Genomic DNA, 18,737 nt, shown 5'->3' on the forward strand with positions numbered 1-18,737 from the left:
GGGGCATTACATTGTGGTACATTCCTAGCTGTTTATTTGTAAATCATTCTAATTTCCTTCAAAAGGTTACAGCTGAGTCCATAGGGTGGAAACTGAAGGATCTGGCCATATTACCTTAGACTTAAAGTATTTTTATATTTCTGGATTAAAATAATAGAGGCCTCACAAAGTGTGGGAGGAGAATGTTACAGAACTGTGTTGTGAAAACCACCCAAAAGAAGTCAGGTGACCTAATCACCCCTGACCCCCTAGGGCAGGGGTCTCCAAACCTGGCAACTTTAAGACTTGTGGATTTCAACTCCCAGAACTCCTCAGAGAGCCATGCCCTGGGGGTTAAATTTAGTCATAAACAAAGCCAGGCACTCGGAATTAAACTAACTCCATTCAGAGTTGTGTTGTGAGAACACTTTAAGTCCAATCTTCTAGCCTGGTTTGCATCTCTAGTCCTCCAAAGAGAGAGAGGAGAGGAAGAGGGAGGGAGGGGAGGGAGGGAGGGAGAGAGTGGGTGGGAGGGTGGGAAAGAGAGAGAGAGAGAGAAACCACCTTCCCATACTCAGTCAAGGTCTCAGAATATACTTTCAAAACACTATTGTAATTAAGCTGCATTGACTTCTGATCAATGATGAAGGGGATAGTGAGATCATTTAGCCTCCTCAGTAGTTTCCTGATACAGGATATCAGCCCCTTTTTAAAGGAAAGAAGCGGGGCTCTAGTAACTCTATAACCCAGTTTATGTGACTGTCTGCTTCCAGAACCATTCAGCCCTAAGCAAATAAGCTTTCTAGAATCTAGATCATGCACTGTTCTTGCTTCTAAATTGGCATTTTTAGAACTGCACCTGTCCCATTTTAATTTCCAGACTTTGTACAGATCATACTCTGCCACAACTCTCCTCTCCTTCCAATCACGTTGGCTGTTCTGTCCCTGCTCCAATATGCTTAGCTGTGCAAACACGTGCCTGAATTCGTAAAACCCAGGGCATGGCAGTAATTTGCTCAGGCCTGTTGTGCCCCATCAGCATGTACCATTACTCTTTCAGGCAGCAAGGCAGAAACACAAAAGAGCAATCAAGAAGAAAAGGCATTAAGCATCAGGCTCCGGAAGAAAATTGAGCCGGAGAGTTTGAGATGAAGAATGATTACCTTTGCAGGTGGGCTCACTTTCGTTCCAGCGGGGGTCTTGTGAATCAATGCATTCAATGGCTGAAGGACCCTGCTCAAGCATGTATCCTGCACTGCAAGCAAACTCTACAATGGTCCCTGTACGATACAGAGGGTCTGATGTGCTGAAATTTCCATGGGCCAGGTAGGGTTCGTAACATCGATCTTCATCAAAAGCTGCCACCAGGGGGAGCAAAAAAGTCAGAAAACTGCCCCTATAAAGGTTATAGCTTCTGATCTCCCCCATTGCAATAAATAAACTGAAGTGTTACAGTACTAGCTCCTTTAAGATGGGATCATCTTTTTTTGACCTGGTACATATTGCAGATTCAACTACTGCGTTACCACATCTTGGTCAAATCACAAGAAGAAGGCAGTCAAGTCAAATCAAATTGCACCTATTTCCTTTGTCTAAAGTTCGGTATCCACTCGGCAACCTTCTATGTCTGATCACTTCTTTCCTGCCGACGTTTCTCTTTTATCAATTTTGTTTCTTCCTTCAATATTTAGATCAGGGTGTCCAACCTTGACAACTTTAAGACTTGTGGACTTCAACTCCCAGAATTCCTCAGCCAGCTTTGCTGGCTGAGGAATTCTGGGAGTTGAAGTCCACAAGTCTTAAAGTTGCCAAGGTTGGACACCCCTGATTTAGATGATTGGAAGAGAAACCAGCTCTAAGTATTGACCCACTGCTTCTTATGATAACAATCTGTTTCTTTTATTTCTCAATCTAAGCAATTTGAGGATGTATGGACTTCAACTTCCAGCCAGCTTAGCTATTAGGAACTGTAAGAATGTTCTTTCTTAAATTTAAACAAAATCTATCCAGCTACAACTTATTATTTCTGGTCCTGGTTTCTTTGACTAAGTTTTGGATCATCTTCCACAGTCTTCTTTTCTGCACACTTAACTTCCCAATTCCTTTAGCCTACTCTTGAAGGAGTGTGTTAAAGTCCTGAATCAATGTTACTTAAACTCATTTCTCCTTCAAGCTACCACCAGCCTTTCTCTCTGATGACTTCTTCCCTGCCTCTGACATTCTGTTGAAGTTCCTATCTTTCCCATTCTTCACCCTTCCTCTTGTATCCTTCCTTGTGGATTCTTTGCTTCTTCACTTTTATATGTCTCAATTTTTGTCCTAACCACACTGAAAACTTCTCTTTTCTTTACAGAATCTGGAATAGAATAGAATTCTTTTATTGGCCAAGTGTGATTGGACACACAAGGAATTTGTCTTGGTGCAAATGCTCTCAGTGTATATAAAAGAAAAGATACGTCAGTCAAGAGTCAAGAATCATAAGGTACAACACTTAATAATAGCCATAGAGTACAAATAAGCAATCAAATCATACTAGGAAAACGGTGTTCTTGGGGAAAAAAAACCTGTCCTTGTGTCTAGTTGTTCTGGCGTGCAGGGCTCTGTAGTGTCATTTTGAGGGTAGCAGTTGAAACAGTTTGTATCCTGGATGTGAGGGGTCTGTAAATATTTTCACAGCCCTCTTTTTGACTCGTGCAGTATACAGGTCCTTGACTGAAGGCAGGTTGGTAGTAATTGTTTTTTCTGCAGTCCTAATTACTCTCTGAAGTCTGTGTCTGTCTTGTTAAATTGCAGAACCAAACCAGACAGTTATAGAGGTGCAGATGACAGACTCAATAAATGAATGGAAGCAATGAGTTCCCAGAACTGTTATGTCTTCTGTAGCACCACAACAGTTTAACCTATTAGTGGCATGAAGCCTCATTGCTGCACCTTAGTAATTTATCCAACCCTAAATGACAAAGCGGAATTTTGTTTTACTAAAATAAGCTTCCAACACTTTGCTCGCAATATTGCATATCATCGTGCTTGTTTGATTTGATGACTTCCCAAAGTTACCAATAGCAACTGTCAGAATCTACTGCCAGGAGAGATTCTGCCAAAACAGAACCACTGTTTTCTCACCTCTACTGTTTTTGAGCAGGTAAAATTGTGGGGGAGGGAAAAAAAGATTGAGTTCTCACCTTCGTAGCGAAGGCTAAGGATGAGGGGCGTAGCAGGTCCCTCGCTGATCAATTCAACAATGAGAGACTGAGCATCACTTAGCAATCCCCGTTCTGGGACATCATCCATGTCAGAATCATAAATGATAGGGGAGAAAGTGCTACTCCCACTGCGGATCATCAGCCTGGGAAGGGGAAAGGATTGGGTAAGCAGATCTCCCCAACCCGGGGTACATGACATACTGTGTGTAAATGAATTATGAGTAAACCTTGAGAAAGATATGAGTAGACCGTAATGGATTCAGATAAGAGATTACACAATGAAAGATTCTGATATTATACCCTTTAACAGTAAAATGGCATTCCTGGATACCTGGCAGTGTCATAGTCATGAAAGGCTGGCATCAAACTTGAAAATTTGTCTAAGTTTCTCACGTCAGCCAAATGAAGGCAAAGCTGTTGTAATCTCTTGTCCAAGTTTCTCTTTAACAGTTCACTCATCCCTTCTCCAAGGACAGTTCTAAATTCCTTTGGACTTCTCTACTTTACGTGTTTTGTGAGAGTCCATCACATTTTTGTGGGGCAGTACAAAAACATCCTTCTCTTTCTGTTTCTTCCTCCTGCTTCTTCTATGTCCTACAGACTAATTGTTGCTCTCATCCCTCCTCCCTGTACCAGGCAAGGTTCTTGACATTTTTTGAAATATATCTCAACCGTTCCTGGTTGTCATCACCTGATGCCTCCCTGTCTTCTCTCTTCTCTTCTCCCTTCTCCACTCCCACCTCCATGGCATGCTTGCTTGCCTGTCAATTTTCCATCTTCACCCCCTGACCCCCATTTTCTCACTTGTCATTATCCTCATCCAGTGCCACTCTTTCAAAGTGTAGATGGAGTCTCTGGCCTTCAGGTGCTTCCACCAACCAACGGCAGGTCAGGTTCCGACCACGTGGTCCTCCTGGGGCCTCCGGAGCCACAATGCGTCCACGAGTGGCATTGTGAACTGTTCCTCCACAAGAAGCTAAGGGGAGGAAGGCCAGATGTTCTTTACAAGACCCATTTTCCCCTAGAATTCTTCGAATCCAGAATCTTGCTTAACATTTCATGCATCCTTAGAAAGGTCCTTCAGATCTCATTTGGGTAGGAGAAACTAAGTTTTACCCAGGGTAATATCCTGAATCCCTGGCTAAGCCTACCCCTGACACTCCCCAGGTTCCTTAGTTCAACATTGCCTTTCGGAGTTCAAAGCCACCTTACAAAAAAAAATATCACCAAATATCATTAAGATTCTCATTCTTTGCAAATACATTTTGGGCTATTATGTTTATCATTCTTAGCCAAGATACATTTTCATGTGATTGGTGAAGAATATAAAAGTCATAGTTTTACCTTAACATGAAAGTCTTGGATTGACTAGGATTTTGTAGATATTCTGGAAAATTTAAATTTAAACCCCAAAGATCCTGGATCTATAATTTGGACTTTTTAAAGGAGCATTTGCAATTGTTCAAGGAGTCCAAACTTATAGGAAAAATTGAACATTATTGAAAGACCTATTACGCCGAGTATTATTCTTCAAACTGAGGCCAGTTAGATACTCTTAGAAAATCACTCGAAGAATATTACTGTGTAAAGCCTTGGGTGTTTGCCCAGAATGTCTGGCAATCAGAGGGATAATACCTCTAAATATAAAGCTTCCATTCTAATGATAAAATAGCTATTGAGGCTTTCTCAGCTGTTAATTTGTCTAATTTTATGTCTTTCTAAAGCTATTGAGTTACTATCATCCCTGCACCTTGGGACAATAAATTATGCATTCTGCAAAGAAACATTTTCATTCTGAACATATTGGCAATCCGTTCATTGTGTAACTGCCTGGTTTTAACATTTAGAGGAAAAAGTGTTATTTGCCTTGTTCTTGCATCATTCATAACCGTATAAATCTTGACAGTTTAACTCCAGAAAATGGAGGAAACAAAATTCATCTGTTGATAATATAAATGGCAAAAGAAAAGAAAATGATTTTATTTTTTTCAGTAGCAAACTCTTAAATCAGTCCCCTGCTGGGCCAAAATATTCTTAGCCTCCAAATGGTCATTCAGTATTTGAGACAGACAGATAAATGGACAAATGGATAAATGGATCAGATGGATAAATGTCTTTGGAGAATCTCAGTCATCCAGGTCATGGTTGTCCCAAAGATGCTTTTTTCAAGAGGCAACTGGATTTTCTGGTTTATCTTTAAAGATGTTTCACTTCTCATCCAAGAAGCTTCTTGAGAGAAATGTCTTCAAAGAAAAACCAGAGTGTCCGGTTGCCTCTTGAAAAAAGCATCTTTGGGACAGCCAGATGGATATTTTTGATTAATGGAAAGCTCATCCATTAAATAAATAAATAAATAAATAAATATATATATATATATATATATATCCCCATTTAACTGGGCCATTGGTATCCGTGGGTTAAAAAAACATGCCAAAAAAGATTACATTGTCATACAATGAAGGAAGAAAGTGTTCTCGAAAAAATGTTCTGCCCCTGGGACTCAAAAAGCTTTAAAATGCTCTTCCCTTTTGTCCATCACTACTCCAATCTTTTGACAAGGCTGCATTTTCTTGTTCCTTTTATTCCTTCACTCACCCACACAGGCAGGGCTGGTGCCACTCCACCGAGGGCGGCTGACGTTGAGGCAAATGAGTATCTCTTCACCCTTCAACTGGAAGCCTGACTCACATTTGAAAGTGGCAGAGCCCCCCGGATGGAGATCAGTTACCATGACATCCCCATTTTCTGGCCTACTGGGGAAGCCACAGCTGAGCAGAAAAGCTGGGGTTGGAAGATAGGGAGGTTATAGACAGGGAAACATAACAGGTAATTAGGCTCACAAAGTGCCTTCAACAAATGGTATGCATTCATAAAGGAACATGCTCAATTCTGCCAGCGCTTGATAAATATTCGTATGCCTAGACAACAGTTTATAGGTTTTTGTTCATTTTTGGTACACTCACTGCCTCAAATTGTCTTTTTAACACACAAAATACACACTGGATTTGTACCATAGGATGTGATGGACCTGAAGAAATTCTCATCTATTCTGAATTCCATTGGGTGTATATATTCTTAATTTGTAAATGGGTTTATTGGCTTTTTTCTTTCTTTAGTGAGGTATGGTTTCATCTGATTTGGATTTACAGGAAGGGTTTTCTATCACTCTTATGTAAATTAGTCAAGCTGTAAGGCAGATAAACCCTTGTTAAACCCACTGCTATCATCCTCAAGAGATTTCTTTCCAGTGCTTCTGGGATTAGAACACATTTAAGGAAAAGAGCTTCTGGTAAATCATATTATATGTCTCATTTGTTTTTAGGGGCCTCCCACCCTATATCGTACAGCATCTTGAATTTAGAGAAATGTGCATGCAGTTGGGCAGAACTACACTGAGGCAAACCAATTTATCCTAATAATACATGAAATATGTATAGTATAGACATCGTGATATCATAATGTCCACTTTTGTTCTAAAAAAGTCCTGTGAAAATAATACTTTTGCCAGGTCTGGCTTTGTGACACAGGTGCTAGAATAGCCTAAACCCTCAGCACAAGCCAGAAAAAATAATTATAATCCTCTGTCTCATTGTTTTTTGGTCCTCAGGTATTGGGAAAATCTCCCACTGTTCAAAGGGATGAGAAATTCCTCCTTATCCTATCTAGATATGGAACTACACTTCTTATACGTCTATGGAGATTCTCAGTCATCCAAGTCATGGTTGTCCCAAAGGTGCTTTTTCAAGAGGGAACTGGACTTTCTGGTTTTTTTTCTTTCTTTGAAGAAGACAGTTTGCTTCTCATCCAAGAAGGTTCTTCAGTTCTGATGTCTGAGGACAGAACTGAAGAAGCTTCTTGGACAGAAGTGAAACATCTTCATGGAAAAACAAAGAAAGTCCAGTTGTCTCTTGAAAAAGCACCTTTGGGATATGCTTCCCATAATATGCAGTCTAGGCACCCATAATCAGCCTGGAAGGCTTTGAGTAGGAATTTCAACCACTTGAAGAGGACTAAGCATGGAAAGTCCTTTAAAAGAAGGTGGAATGAGGAGGTATTCATGCCTTACCCTGGTAATGGAATCTGAAGACACCAGGGGTGGTGGTGTGGTAGCTCTGGAAATGAATCAGGACCTGATTGGTTGGGCTACGGATCACTTGCCCCTCAACCATCAATGACTCATTGGCCAAGACAACAGGCTTCTCCCCTCCCAGGCCTTCCACTGTCAGTGAATCCTCCTTGGACAAGTTCAGATTCTGCACCTGGAAGTCATGGAAGTTGACAAAGGGAGGGAGAAGGTTAAGAAGACGGCCACACCTTTTTAAGCTTCATGCATTTTTAATGTCGTTCAAGAATCTAAAGTGAAGAGCAAATATTATCAGGAAAACTATTGGGGCAAGGAGAAGCCAATCTGCAAAACAGGATTTGAGACCAACATTCATCTAATGGACATGGCTGGACATGCTTTAGAAATGTTTCCAAAGTCCTTTGGTTCTTGAACATCCACAATACCACTTTGGTGTTTCTTAAGGCAGCTTTAAGCCTTTAAGCTTTGATGGAAGCCTGGAAAAAAAGATGCTGCTGCTTTTAATGAATCAATTCCCTAAAATGAATGCAACTCTGAAAGCAGCGGCATCTTTTTTTAATAGCCCGGGAAAGAAGCCTGAAGCAGGCAGCTTTCCCAAACAGCAGGGAAGTGCTATGCTTCTGCTTTCAAAGCATACCAAACACCACTAAAGCATACAGGTAGTCCTCGACTTACAATCACAATTGGGGCCAGAATTTCAAGGTGGTTGTTAAGTGAGCCACACTCGGTTTTATGATTTTTTTTGCTATGGTTGTTAAGTGAAGCACTGCCTGTGGTTGCTAAGCAAATCTAGCTTCCCCGTTGACTCTGCTTGTCAGAGGCCACCTGGGAAGCTTGCAAATGGCAATTACTATGACCTCAGGACACTATAATAGTTGTGAATACATTTGGGTTTCTAAGCACCCAAATTATGGTCATGTGACCATGGGGATGCTGCAATGGTCCTAAGTGCAAGGACCATTTTTAAGTCACTTTTTTTCACTGCCTTTGTAACTTTGAACGGTCACTGTCAAACGGTTGTAAAACAAGGACTACCTGTTACTGATTCTTTGTCAACTTCCAAACACTTTGGGAAAAAAAAAAAGATTAATCCACATGACATTTTAAGCTTAGAATAACTTTATTTCGAATGGACACGAATCGGCATACATTAAAAGGAAATTTCGTTGCATACATTTCCCAATGTCAGGCATGCCATTGTTTTAATTTCTTCAGTGTTGACCAATTCGTATCACCTTACCTGTACTTCTATCCCGTAGCCCATATACACTGAAATCGTGTAAGTACAATCCAGGCCTCCGTAAAAGGTAGTGCCAGCATAATCGGGAGATTCAACGTAGCCTTCTATGTCAGTGATGTTGTTGTTGCAAAGGACTTGGAGAAAGAGGCAGGAAAGGAGACAAAAGAGACTGAAGTCAGTTGAGTCCCAGATGGTCTGTATTTTTTTCAACCAAATTCAGCCTACCACTATTTGGTGACTCCACATAGGTCATCCAAACTGTTTGGGCTGGGGAATGATAAAGGTAAAGGTAATAGTTTCCTGATGCCCAGCCGTGTCTGAGTCTAGGGGGTGGTGCTCATCTCCATTTCTTAGCCAAGGGAGACAGCTGTCAACCCTGAAGCTGACCTAACTGTGGCCATTTTCTTTTCTGTGGCTTTCCTCTAAGGGGGTTTCTTTTCACATTGCTTCAGAGTTGACACAGCCTGGAGCTAAGGGACCAGGAAGGGGTGCGTGTGTAGAGATACTTGTAGTGTTGTAGCTAAAATAAAATCTTTCCCCTGGGAATCAAGGACGTACGTGCAGGTGTTCGAAAGGTGGAGACTAAAGCCCCCTAGCAACGGGACTATATATTGATTGCACCATGTGACTGGAGACTCTGGGGGCGGGGGAAGTGACCAAGTTTTACTTTGGGTGTAAACCAGCGGGAACTAAGAGCTGGTTTTCCACCAAGTCTGTCATGCCTCTGGTGGAGACTGAGGGAGAGGAGGAACAGCCAACAGGGAGTGATAGTGTATCACTATCACTGTTTTTTGAGAAATATGCCTGCCTCTGCATTCTCCGGAGGTTGTGGAGGAGGCTGGGAAAGGGCAGAGGCCAGTTGGGCAGTCAGAGGAGGGCCCAGGCCCATCCCCTCTCCATTCTAGGGCACGCAGGGAGGAGAGGATAAGGGAGAGGCGTGATCTACTGGGGAAGAGAGGGCCTCTTCATGGGCTGCAGCTGTGACAACCGGATAAGAGGATAGGTATGCATACGGACGAGCGCTGGAAACAAACTGTGGAAATATCTCTAGTTTATTGTTCCTCTCTGAGTTTGGCGTCCTTCCCAGTGTGTGTTCTGATATCTGTGGATGTCTTCAAGCCCTTATCTTGCCTGGTTTGTGTTGTTTCTTTATAATTTAAACGGCATTTCCTCCTTTTTATAACTGCTTGTGTGGGAATTTTTTTGTCTCCAGTCAAGGATATTTGGAGCTTGGAAGCAAAATGAAGGAATAAAAGGGGCTTCACCTGTTTTTTGTGACTGTGTTTATTTTGTATCCTACCCTGGGTCATCACAAAGTCTGTGCCAATTTGATATGTCACAATAAAATGTTTTTTGAGAAATATGCCTGCCTCTGAATTCTCATTGTTGGGGATGAACCTTGACATTAGCGTTGTCTGAAGACACTTCAGTGGTCATGTGGTCATTTGACTATAGGCAGAGGCACATGAAATGCTGTTACCTTCCCAGTGAAGTGGTACCTTTTTATCTACTCACATTTTCATGCTTTTGAACTGCTAGGTAGGCAGGAGCTGGTGTAAGTAAAGGGAGAACCTCAGGTTGGGGAAGGATTATGCCCATGTCTAAAACCTTTGCATCTCACTCATATTGCTTACCAGGAGTGTGAACAGTTGTGATAGTCGTCGTAGTAATTAGGGTGGTCGTCGTCTCTTCGTCACCTTCGGGGATGAAGGTGGTGGTGGTGGTGGCTGAGATAGGGTGCTTGGCAGAACCAACCTCGGGTGGAGGGGGCAATCGGGGCGGAGCGGCCGCTGTTGGTGCTGGAGGGGTGGTGAGTAGGAAGCCAGTGGGAGGGGCAGCAGTGGTCAATGGGGAGGGGCCAGTGGCTGTGGCTTCGGAGGTCTCAAGGACCATCCCATCATCTAGACGCTGGATGGGCGGATGGAATGGGGGCAGAGTGGAAGACTGTCCTCCTAAGACGAAGGGGAAGACAGTTAAAAAGAAAGGGTGCAGGGAAGTCAGAACACAGGAGGGAAAACACTGCAACCCTCTCATATTCCTCCCCACCAAAATGTCCTCTCTGCTGTTTCTCTGGCAGAAAAAAAAAACAATTGTGCAATTATGGAACTATCCATTATCCCATTTTTTAAAAGTACGGTGCCAGATTTTATGATTCACAGTGGTGTTTCCCCTTATAATAGGCCCACAACCCCGCTCCAAGAATTACCCCTGACCCTCCGTTTTTCTTCAACCAAAGCCACCCTTTTCTCGACATCTTCTAGTCCCTTCCCAGGCAGAGGCCTCCCCCTTCCTCAAATTCTTTGCCTTTTCTCACCAGGAATTGGCTCTTCCACCACCTCGCCCCGGGGAAACTCCTTTTTCAGCAATGTCCCCTGCAGCAATTCAGAGAGGCCTTCGGGACTTGGGGGTGAGGATCCCCGCACCTCCGCCAAGACCGGCATTTCCTCCTCCTTGGGTGCCTCCATGGCCTCTGAGGAGAGGCCCTCCAACAGCGGGGAGGGGGTGGCCTCCTCATTTTCCCAGAGAGGTAGGCCTGCAGGAGACAAAGGGTTAACTGTGGCCTGTCTTCCACATTCTTCTCACATTGGCCTCATAAAGTCCACAGAGAATAAGATGCCACTACAAATTGTAAATTTTCTAGATTTAGCAAGGCTGCACAGCTTCCCACCGTTTTTTCTGGGACTGGCCTTTCTGGGCTGCAATATTCCAGACCGCCACAGATGGTAGCAAAGAGCTACAGAAATCTAAGAATCTGTGTGACCTTCTGTGACCACGGTCTATGGGCTGCATGTAGTCTTGGGCAGCTACTAACGCAGCCCAATAAGATCATAAACTTTTAACATTTATGTGATTTAAATACATTAACTATACTATGTATATTACATATGCAGCCAAGACAACAGCTCTTCACTCAATGTTGTAGTTTTTTTGTGGCCTAGATATGGCAGTCCTAATTTTTCTGTACAAATTTTTGCTTTGTGAGATAGGTTGGAGGGGGGGTGGAGAGAGAGAGAGAGAGAGAGAAAGAGAGGCAAACAAATCACTTAAGGAGTTTCTATAGCAACAGAAAGGCCTACATGTTGGTTGTTTATTTGTGCTTTACAGTTTAATGTCCATTCAGGCCTGCAATCTTGGCCTGCCTTTCTTACACATCGGTCCAATTCTGCACAACTGCAGTTAGTCCTTGACTTACAACCACAATTGAGCACAAAATTTCCATAATTAAGCAAGATAGTTGTTAAGTGAATTTTGTCCCATTTTATGATTTTTCTTGCCACAGTTGTTAAGTGAATCACTGCAGTTTTTAAGTTAGTAACACGGCTGCTAAGTGAATCTGGCCTCCCCATTGACTTTGCTTGTCAGAAGGTCGCAAAAGCAAATCATGTGACCCCGGGACACTGCGACCATTGTAAATATCATCCAGTTTGCAGAGTGTCTGAATTTTGATCTTGTGATCATGGAGATGCGGCAATAGCCGCATCTTCTTTGAACAGCACATTACTAGAAAAAGAGGAGCTTTCAATAAAAGAGTTGCCACCGTCCTATGGTTTTAGACCAACCTCGGCAACTTTAAGACTTGTGGACTTCAATTCCCTGGCTGAGGAATTCTGGGAGTTGAAGTCCACAAGTCTTAAAGTTGCCAAGTTTGGGGACCCCTGTTTTAGACTAACCATTTATAGACAGTCTTGACTTGTCATTCATTTAGTGACCATTCAAAATTGTGACAGCTGAAAAAAGTGACAGCTGGTCCTCACACTTAAGCATCCCTGTTGTCACAGGATAATGATTTTGGGCGCTTGGCAACCAACATGTATTTTCAAAGGGTGACCTTCCCAACTGGCTTCTGACAAGCAAAGTTAACAAGGGAAGCCAAATTCATTTAATGACTATGTGGTTCATTTAACAGTTAGGTTATTTGCTTAACAACCATAGCAACAAAGGTCATAAAACTGGGCATGACTCACTTAACAACCTGATTGCTTGTGACAAAAATTCCAATTGTGGTTATAAGTCAAGGACTACTTTATAATGCTATGTGTCTTGCAGCAGCTCCTAAATGTCCTCTGGGTCTTCTTGGCTTATTTTGTATATTTTTTAAAGATGAAATTATACAGGAAAACGATGCAGTGTTTGTATACTGATCACTGGCTAGGCTAGTTCTTCTAACCACATTCAGGCCTTCCGTTTTGCACTATGAACACTTTCACTGTTATTTTAGAATATATGTCCCCTGCAGCATCCCCCACCCCCCCCATGCTGGCTGAAGTATTCTGGGAATTGAAGTCCACACTTCTTAAAATGGCTAACATTGGGAAAGGTTTTAGAGGGCAAGGTTCTTTCAAGACAGAATTTATAAACTGAATCGAAAGCACTCCTTGCATTACAACAGGAGAATTTCTTTTTCCAAATAGATATAATCTGTTTTCCCAGGCAAATAGTTGACATAGAAGTAAGAATCAGAAACAATTCTACAAACTCAAATTTTCTAAGTTAAAATCCTGAACATGGGATACTATCCCTAAAAATGTGGCATATACTTTCGCCATCATCATCTTATCTTATTTTGCATGTTTCTTTGGCCAAATTAATTGAAATAAACAGTAACATTTACAAACTTAAATGCCGTTTGAAAATGTCGACTTCCCAGAGTACAGTACTTTGAATTGTAGTTTAATCACATTTTTATTAATTATAATTGGGGATAATAAAAAATATAAAATATAATTTCACACATATATAATTAGTGGGTATATCCTCATAATTCAAAGTGATCTGCACGTTGTCCTCAAGAAGCAACTTAAGCTATTCCATGATCATAAAAAAGACAAATTCATTTGCTAACTTATTATTTAAAGAGAGGGAGATAGAAAAATTCTTCTTTATCCACGCCAGTTTAATAAGTAATTAGATGGTGAAAGAGTACAAAATAGAAATGGTTTGTTAAGACTCAGGCAATATAAAAGAACTGGAGATTAAAGTGAATTAAGTTGGAATGATTTGTCTAAAATTGTGTGGTCTTCTCAGCAAACTGGATAGCTCCCTTGTGAAAAGGGGCAAATAATTTGTAGCTGTGTCTTGAAGGGAAATCAGGTAGCTCAGATACCCACTGGAGACTACGTGTGTAATAGTGATCTTCTGAATGCTGCCTCCCTTCTTTCTTGCTGCAGAAAGCTGCGTCATTTAGCGTCACATTTATACATTAAACTTTGCTTGATGCTGAATAAATAGAAGGGAACAAGGTGGTTAGCAAAGCTTATGGCTAGGAGGTAGGCTGCTGCTGGAAGGGTAATAGGCAACTTGAAGAGGCCATTCCTGCTTGGAAGAGCAGAGAAGTCTGCAGATCTGATCAGAGACCTAAAAGGCCTCAAATGATGAGTGCCGCACATCACTTTTGTTGCCTGAATATGACAAGTTCAGGACTGACAGCTGTAGCCGCTGGAGGCAACTGCCAGCATGTGGGATCTGGGCAGCTTCTGACAAACCATTAATTGCTCTGAGCTCCCTCTATTAAGAAGGCCAGCTGCCTCACAGGCTTGGGTGCCCTGTGCATTTGCTATTCCCTCAGTCAAATGGCTGGTGCTCTGAGGAGTGGAGAGACCAGACTTGCTGGTTCCGATGGGAAAGGGGTTTCCACACCTTTGTTTGCTCAACTGGTCAAAACCCAGTGGTGATGCCACTGGAGAGGGCAAAGCTTCTAATAGAAAGTTCTGTGAGACGACATCTTGCTGGGATTTCATTTCCCATGTTCAGCAAATCCCGGGTGCTGTATCTCAACCTCTCCCATCCCAAGTCAACAAGGGTGATGTTGATGGTAGTGAAGAATACACTCTTAACTGCAGTCCAGAAAAAAAACCTTGTGTCCTCACATCTAACTGGAAAATATACGCCTCTTTTGGCCTCAAGAATGACATCCCTATCCCTCTTTTGGAAGAAATATCCTTCTGGGTTCGGTTTCAAGTGGGGAAAAAGACACTGGAAACATGGAGGCTGTTTGGAAAGATGGTTTAATGGTGGAGTGCTAACTTCCTGCACCTCCTTCTTGGTTTCCTGGGCCTAACTGCTTCTTCCTCTCCTCCTCCCCACATCTTTGTGCCCCACAAAACTCCAGCTTCTGAGACCTTCTTCTCTATCCCCATCCTTATGAATGGTCTGCCAGGGTGACTCCCTGTTGCATCAGGGTTCACCTTAATCTATCCAGCAAATTTGAACTTCTTATCCTTCACTGAATTTGCAGAGCTACAGGAGTGCCAACCTCCTGTTTAGGAAATGCGTTGCCTAACAGCTCACCCTTTTGCATGATTTCATAATGCTCCCCCGCCCCCCGGCTCTTTAAGTCTTTGCCAATTATACTTGCTATCCCTCTGAGTGATCCTTTATTGGGGCACCCTCGTTTTGACCTGAACTCTGCTTTTTCAGTTTAGCAATGCATGAATATTGAATTTGTTTTTCTTGGCAGCATTACATGCAAAACCCCAGGGATTTTTTTTTTCCTCAGTGGGGGAAGATTGGTCTTTGCCTAGTTCAATTTATTCACATCTCATTCCACTCGGTTTCTCGGGCCCTTGTGTTCAAAAATTCAGATCAGCTTTCAAACCTAACTATCAAATCTTCAGTCATATCTGTGACTTCCCATCAAGGGTCAGCCTCAAATTTCTGCCTCACTTGCAACCTTCTGACAACCCTCCCTTTATAATAATCACTTCCCTTAAAATCACTGCCACCCTTTATAATGCCTCAAAGATATAGGATAAGGTAAAGTGAAGATGATTCCAGATCTCTCTCCCTAGCAGGTTTTACAGCTTTTTAAATAGAATTCCTGTCCATTTTCCAGAGCACCCCAAATTATATCTTCCATGCTATTCACTATGATCTTCATCAGATTTCTAGGTTCTGCTTACTACAACCCCCCACTCTTTCCCCCCTCCACAATTTTCACCTTAGGAGATATCACAGACCATCAAATAACAACTCCCTTCTTTTATCCCCTTCCACCTATCATTTCCCCACAGTTGTCTAAAAATGTGTGCATCCCTAAACAATGAAAACAAATCCTTTTTTTTCTTTTGGTCCATGTCAAGATGTATTTTCAAATAGGCTCCCCTTGCCTACAACACCATCTTTACAACATGCCCACTGCCATTTGCGCTGGGGAAGGGCGAGTGGGGAAGAGCTGGTAGTGATGAAGATGGATTTTCAACCCCCCTTTTCTTTAATACAAAAGATGGTTAAATTGAAATAAGCCCCTTCCGTTTGGATTGCCGGCTCGCCCCCTCCCCAGCTCTTGTGCTGAGAAGCTTCCCGCTTACCTTGTAGAAGAGACAGGGAGCAAAGTAACAGCAGCAGAAGAGGCATGTTGAGTCCTGCTTTTTCCAAACAGCGCATTTTGGATTTCTTCAGACCTGCAGAATACCTAGTCTGGCTATTTCCTTCTCCTGCCAGGCAAGGGAGCCGTGGAGCTAGGAGTCTGCTTAGCAAATGAAAATGCAGTAGCTTCTTTGCAAGGGCTAGTTCTGTAGGATTTTTCTCTTTTGCCTTTCCAAAGCAACCTAGGCTTTTTCTATTTGTGTTTTGGAAATGTGCCTTTCCTGCAGTCTGCTCCTGCTTGCTGCATAACTGATTAACTGTGTTATCTGGACCTCCTCTTCCCTTTTTCACTTAGAGAAGGAGAAATGCAGGGGACTGCTTCCTTTCGGTGAAATTATTTTTGAGAGCAGGCTTGGTGTGTCAAGCCTCTTTCACCCAGAACCCCTCTTTTTCTCTCATGTCTTATATTCACCCAACTGAATGGAGAAACGGGGAGGTCAAAATGAATTTCTTTGCGTAAAAAAAGGCATCGGATCCTTCTTTCTCCACCACCACCTACGTGCCCGCCTGGAAAGTCACCTATAGATATATTGCCATCGCCATCTCCCCTGTTCCTTCCTTTATGTTACCAAACCAGGAAAAACTTGAATAAAAATAGAAGGATATCATGGACAGTTCTTTTTCTAAAATGTAAAACCTTCAGTGTTTTGGCAAAGCAAGTCTCTCTCTCTCCCCCATTCCCCTTCTGTCCTTGACAATGAAACACAATGTGTTATTTGCAGTTGCAACTATAGAGATGGGGGAATATAAATCCACACCCCCATCCTAGCAGATGCCCATAACTATAGGTTGAAAGCACAATATGGAAAATAATGTGTTTTTTTTTAAATGAGGAACATAATATTACAGTCTGTTCCTATTAAAAAAAAAACAAGCCAATTTGCCAAACCAATATATAAATGAATCAACTTTTCTAGATAATACAGGAAAATTGTTCAAGACCCACAGGAAATAAATTCTCTGTGGAGGAAAACAGATGCAAACTTTATTAGTGATGTTGCAAATCTTGTTTAATGATTTGTAGCCTCACTTCCCACAAGAATTCTGAAAGTAAGTTATGCATTTTGTTACAAAAATACACCAATAATATGTTGGCAATTCCTTGTAAGGAAGCAGAGACGAGTAAAACATGACAGAAAGAAGTACAGCAAGAAACTATCAAATATTTATGTTGCCATTTTGGGGGAATTCAAGAGTTAGGAAATTCAAGGCAGTCACCTAGGCAGAATCTCTGATTTTATTTGAGCTTACACATTTCTCAGTGTAGGTTTGGGTTGTTGTTTTGTGTGTGTGTGTGTGTGTGTGTGTGTGTGAACTTTCATACCCTCCTAGTTTACTAGTTTATACAGGCCCTAGCATTTTTAAGGCAATATTTAGCATCTCACACAAATGTTGTGTTTATTATTAAAATGTTCCCATATTGTGCCACATTCTTTTTATTTTTCTCTTGCCTTCCTCAACATCCATCTTAGAATTGCTCTTGTTTCTTCCTCTCTCTGCACCAACATTATCCTCCAACTTCCCACTTCCCATCTCGGCTGGCTCCTTCATCCCTCGCACTCCAAGGTTTTGCTACCCCACTATAACTCTCCTATAAAAACCGCCACCAACACAACCATCACCAGCCCCCTCCCCTCCTGAGCCTTTATGTCTGAGGCTGCAGAAGCCAGGCACACAATAATCAAGATGAAAAATGCATTTTTGAAATAATTAGGGAGGGATAGATGTAGAGAGATTAGATAGATAGATAGATAGATAGATAGATAGATAGATAGATAGATAGATGTAGAGAGGGAGAGATTGTAGAGGTGGGGACATGATCACTCTTCGGGGGTGGGGGGGTGGCAGAAAAAGGATCCTCCCCTCTTTTGCGGCTTCAACTTAATCTCCCTTCACAAAGGTTACTATGAAAGTTGCTATGGGAGGACGGTTGCTAAGGAGACATTGTGGTTGCCAGGCAGTTGCTAGGATATAGGTACCAGGAGCTGCTAAGGAAGATGCTAAGGATGGTTCTCAGGAATGTTCCAATTAGCAGCAACCATTGGTGTGCAGCTTAAGGACTTATTTTAGAAATGCAACTAATGCAACAATCGGTTGCAGCCTAAAATGCTCATTGGGTGGGGGGGTGGGTGGGAAGGAGAGTGGAAAGATGGCTGCGCTGCAGGCAGGGGTTGCCTCCAATGTGCCTGAGCCTATGCTGCAGTTAGAGGAGGAGGAGGAGGAGGGGCCCTAGCCTAAAGCAGGCCTAGCTGGCAACTTACCTTTTGTAGCCCTCAACAATTCATCATTCAATCCTACCGCCCACCCCCTAGCCCTAGAAATGATTGCTTACTGATGAGATCAATCACTCAGGGTGACCATATGTTGATACAGGGGGTTCCGGGCTGTGGTTGGGGTGGCTGTTTATGCAGCGAAGCGTCGGCTTGCAGCTGATACGAGGAAGGAGAGGAAGACGTCAAAGGGAGGGATGGCAGATTAGAGCAGCGGGGGGGAGCTCTAATCTTTTCCGGATGCCTCTGGTAGTCTATGTGCATGAACAGAAATTACTGTTGACAATATTGGCAACGGAAGAGTTCAGCCAGGAGGAGATAGAAAGACACAGGGAAGAGAGTGATAAAGGCATTTGGGGGAGAGACAGAGGAGGCAAGAATATTAGAAGATGGAATGACTGGGAAATGGACAAATGAACAGGTAGAGATTTTTAAAAAGGGAGTGGGGAGGGGAAACACATCTGTCTGGGGAAGATGTCATTTGTCTTGCAATAAATGGAGGACACCAGCAGAGAAGGTGACTAGTGAGGACAGAGTTTGAGCAGACGGGAAATTACAGCAGTGGAGGCAGATGAGAGGAGATAGGCAGAATTGAT

At 42.5% G+C, this 18,737-nt stretch overlaps 1 protein-coding gene across 3 annotated transcripts in view; it reads right to left on the bottom strand.

Annotated features, from left to right (window-relative positions):
- Nucleotides 1–18,323, bottom strand: part of SEZ6L2 (seizure related 6 homolog like 2) — a 36,352-nt gene extending 18,029 nt beyond the window's left edge. The window contains exons 1-10 of one of the 3 annotated variants that reach the window (XM_087918301.1): nt 18,204–18,323; nt 15,814–15,971; nt 10,821–11,039; nt 10,141–10,458; nt 8,507–8,640; nt 7,249–7,441; nt 5,778–5,963; nt 3,987–4,158; nt 3,162–3,325; nt 1,143–1,337 (exon numbers count right to left, since the gene is read on the bottom strand). In XM_087918301.1, coding sequence (XP_087774427.1) covers nt 1,143–1,337; nt 3,162–3,325; nt 3,987–4,158; nt 5,778–5,963; nt 7,249–7,441; nt 8,507–8,640; nt 10,141–10,458; nt 10,821–11,039; nt 15,814–15,889 — 1,657 coding nt within the window. In that variant the 5' untranslated portion in view covers nt 15,890–15,971; nt 18,204–18,323. Of the gene's footprint in view, nt 1–1,142; nt 1,338–3,161; nt 3,326–3,986; nt 4,159–5,777; nt 5,964–7,248; nt 7,442–8,506; nt 8,641–10,140; nt 10,459–10,820; nt 11,040–15,813; nt 16,139–18,203 lie in introns of those variants that run through there. The other 2 variants (XM_087918302.1, XM_026712038.2) reach the window with 2 other exon arrangements.
- Nucleotides 18,324–18,737: the final 414 nt, after the last annotated feature.

This window comes from Pseudonaja textilis, chromosome Z (assembly GCF_049901715.1).
Source record: "Pseudonaja textilis isolate UNSWEBS1 chromosome Z, rPseTex1.2, whole genome shotgun sequence".
NCBI classification, from domain to species: domain Eukaryota; kingdom Metazoa; phylum Chordata; class Lepidosauria; order Squamata; family Elapidae; genus Pseudonaja; species Pseudonaja textilis.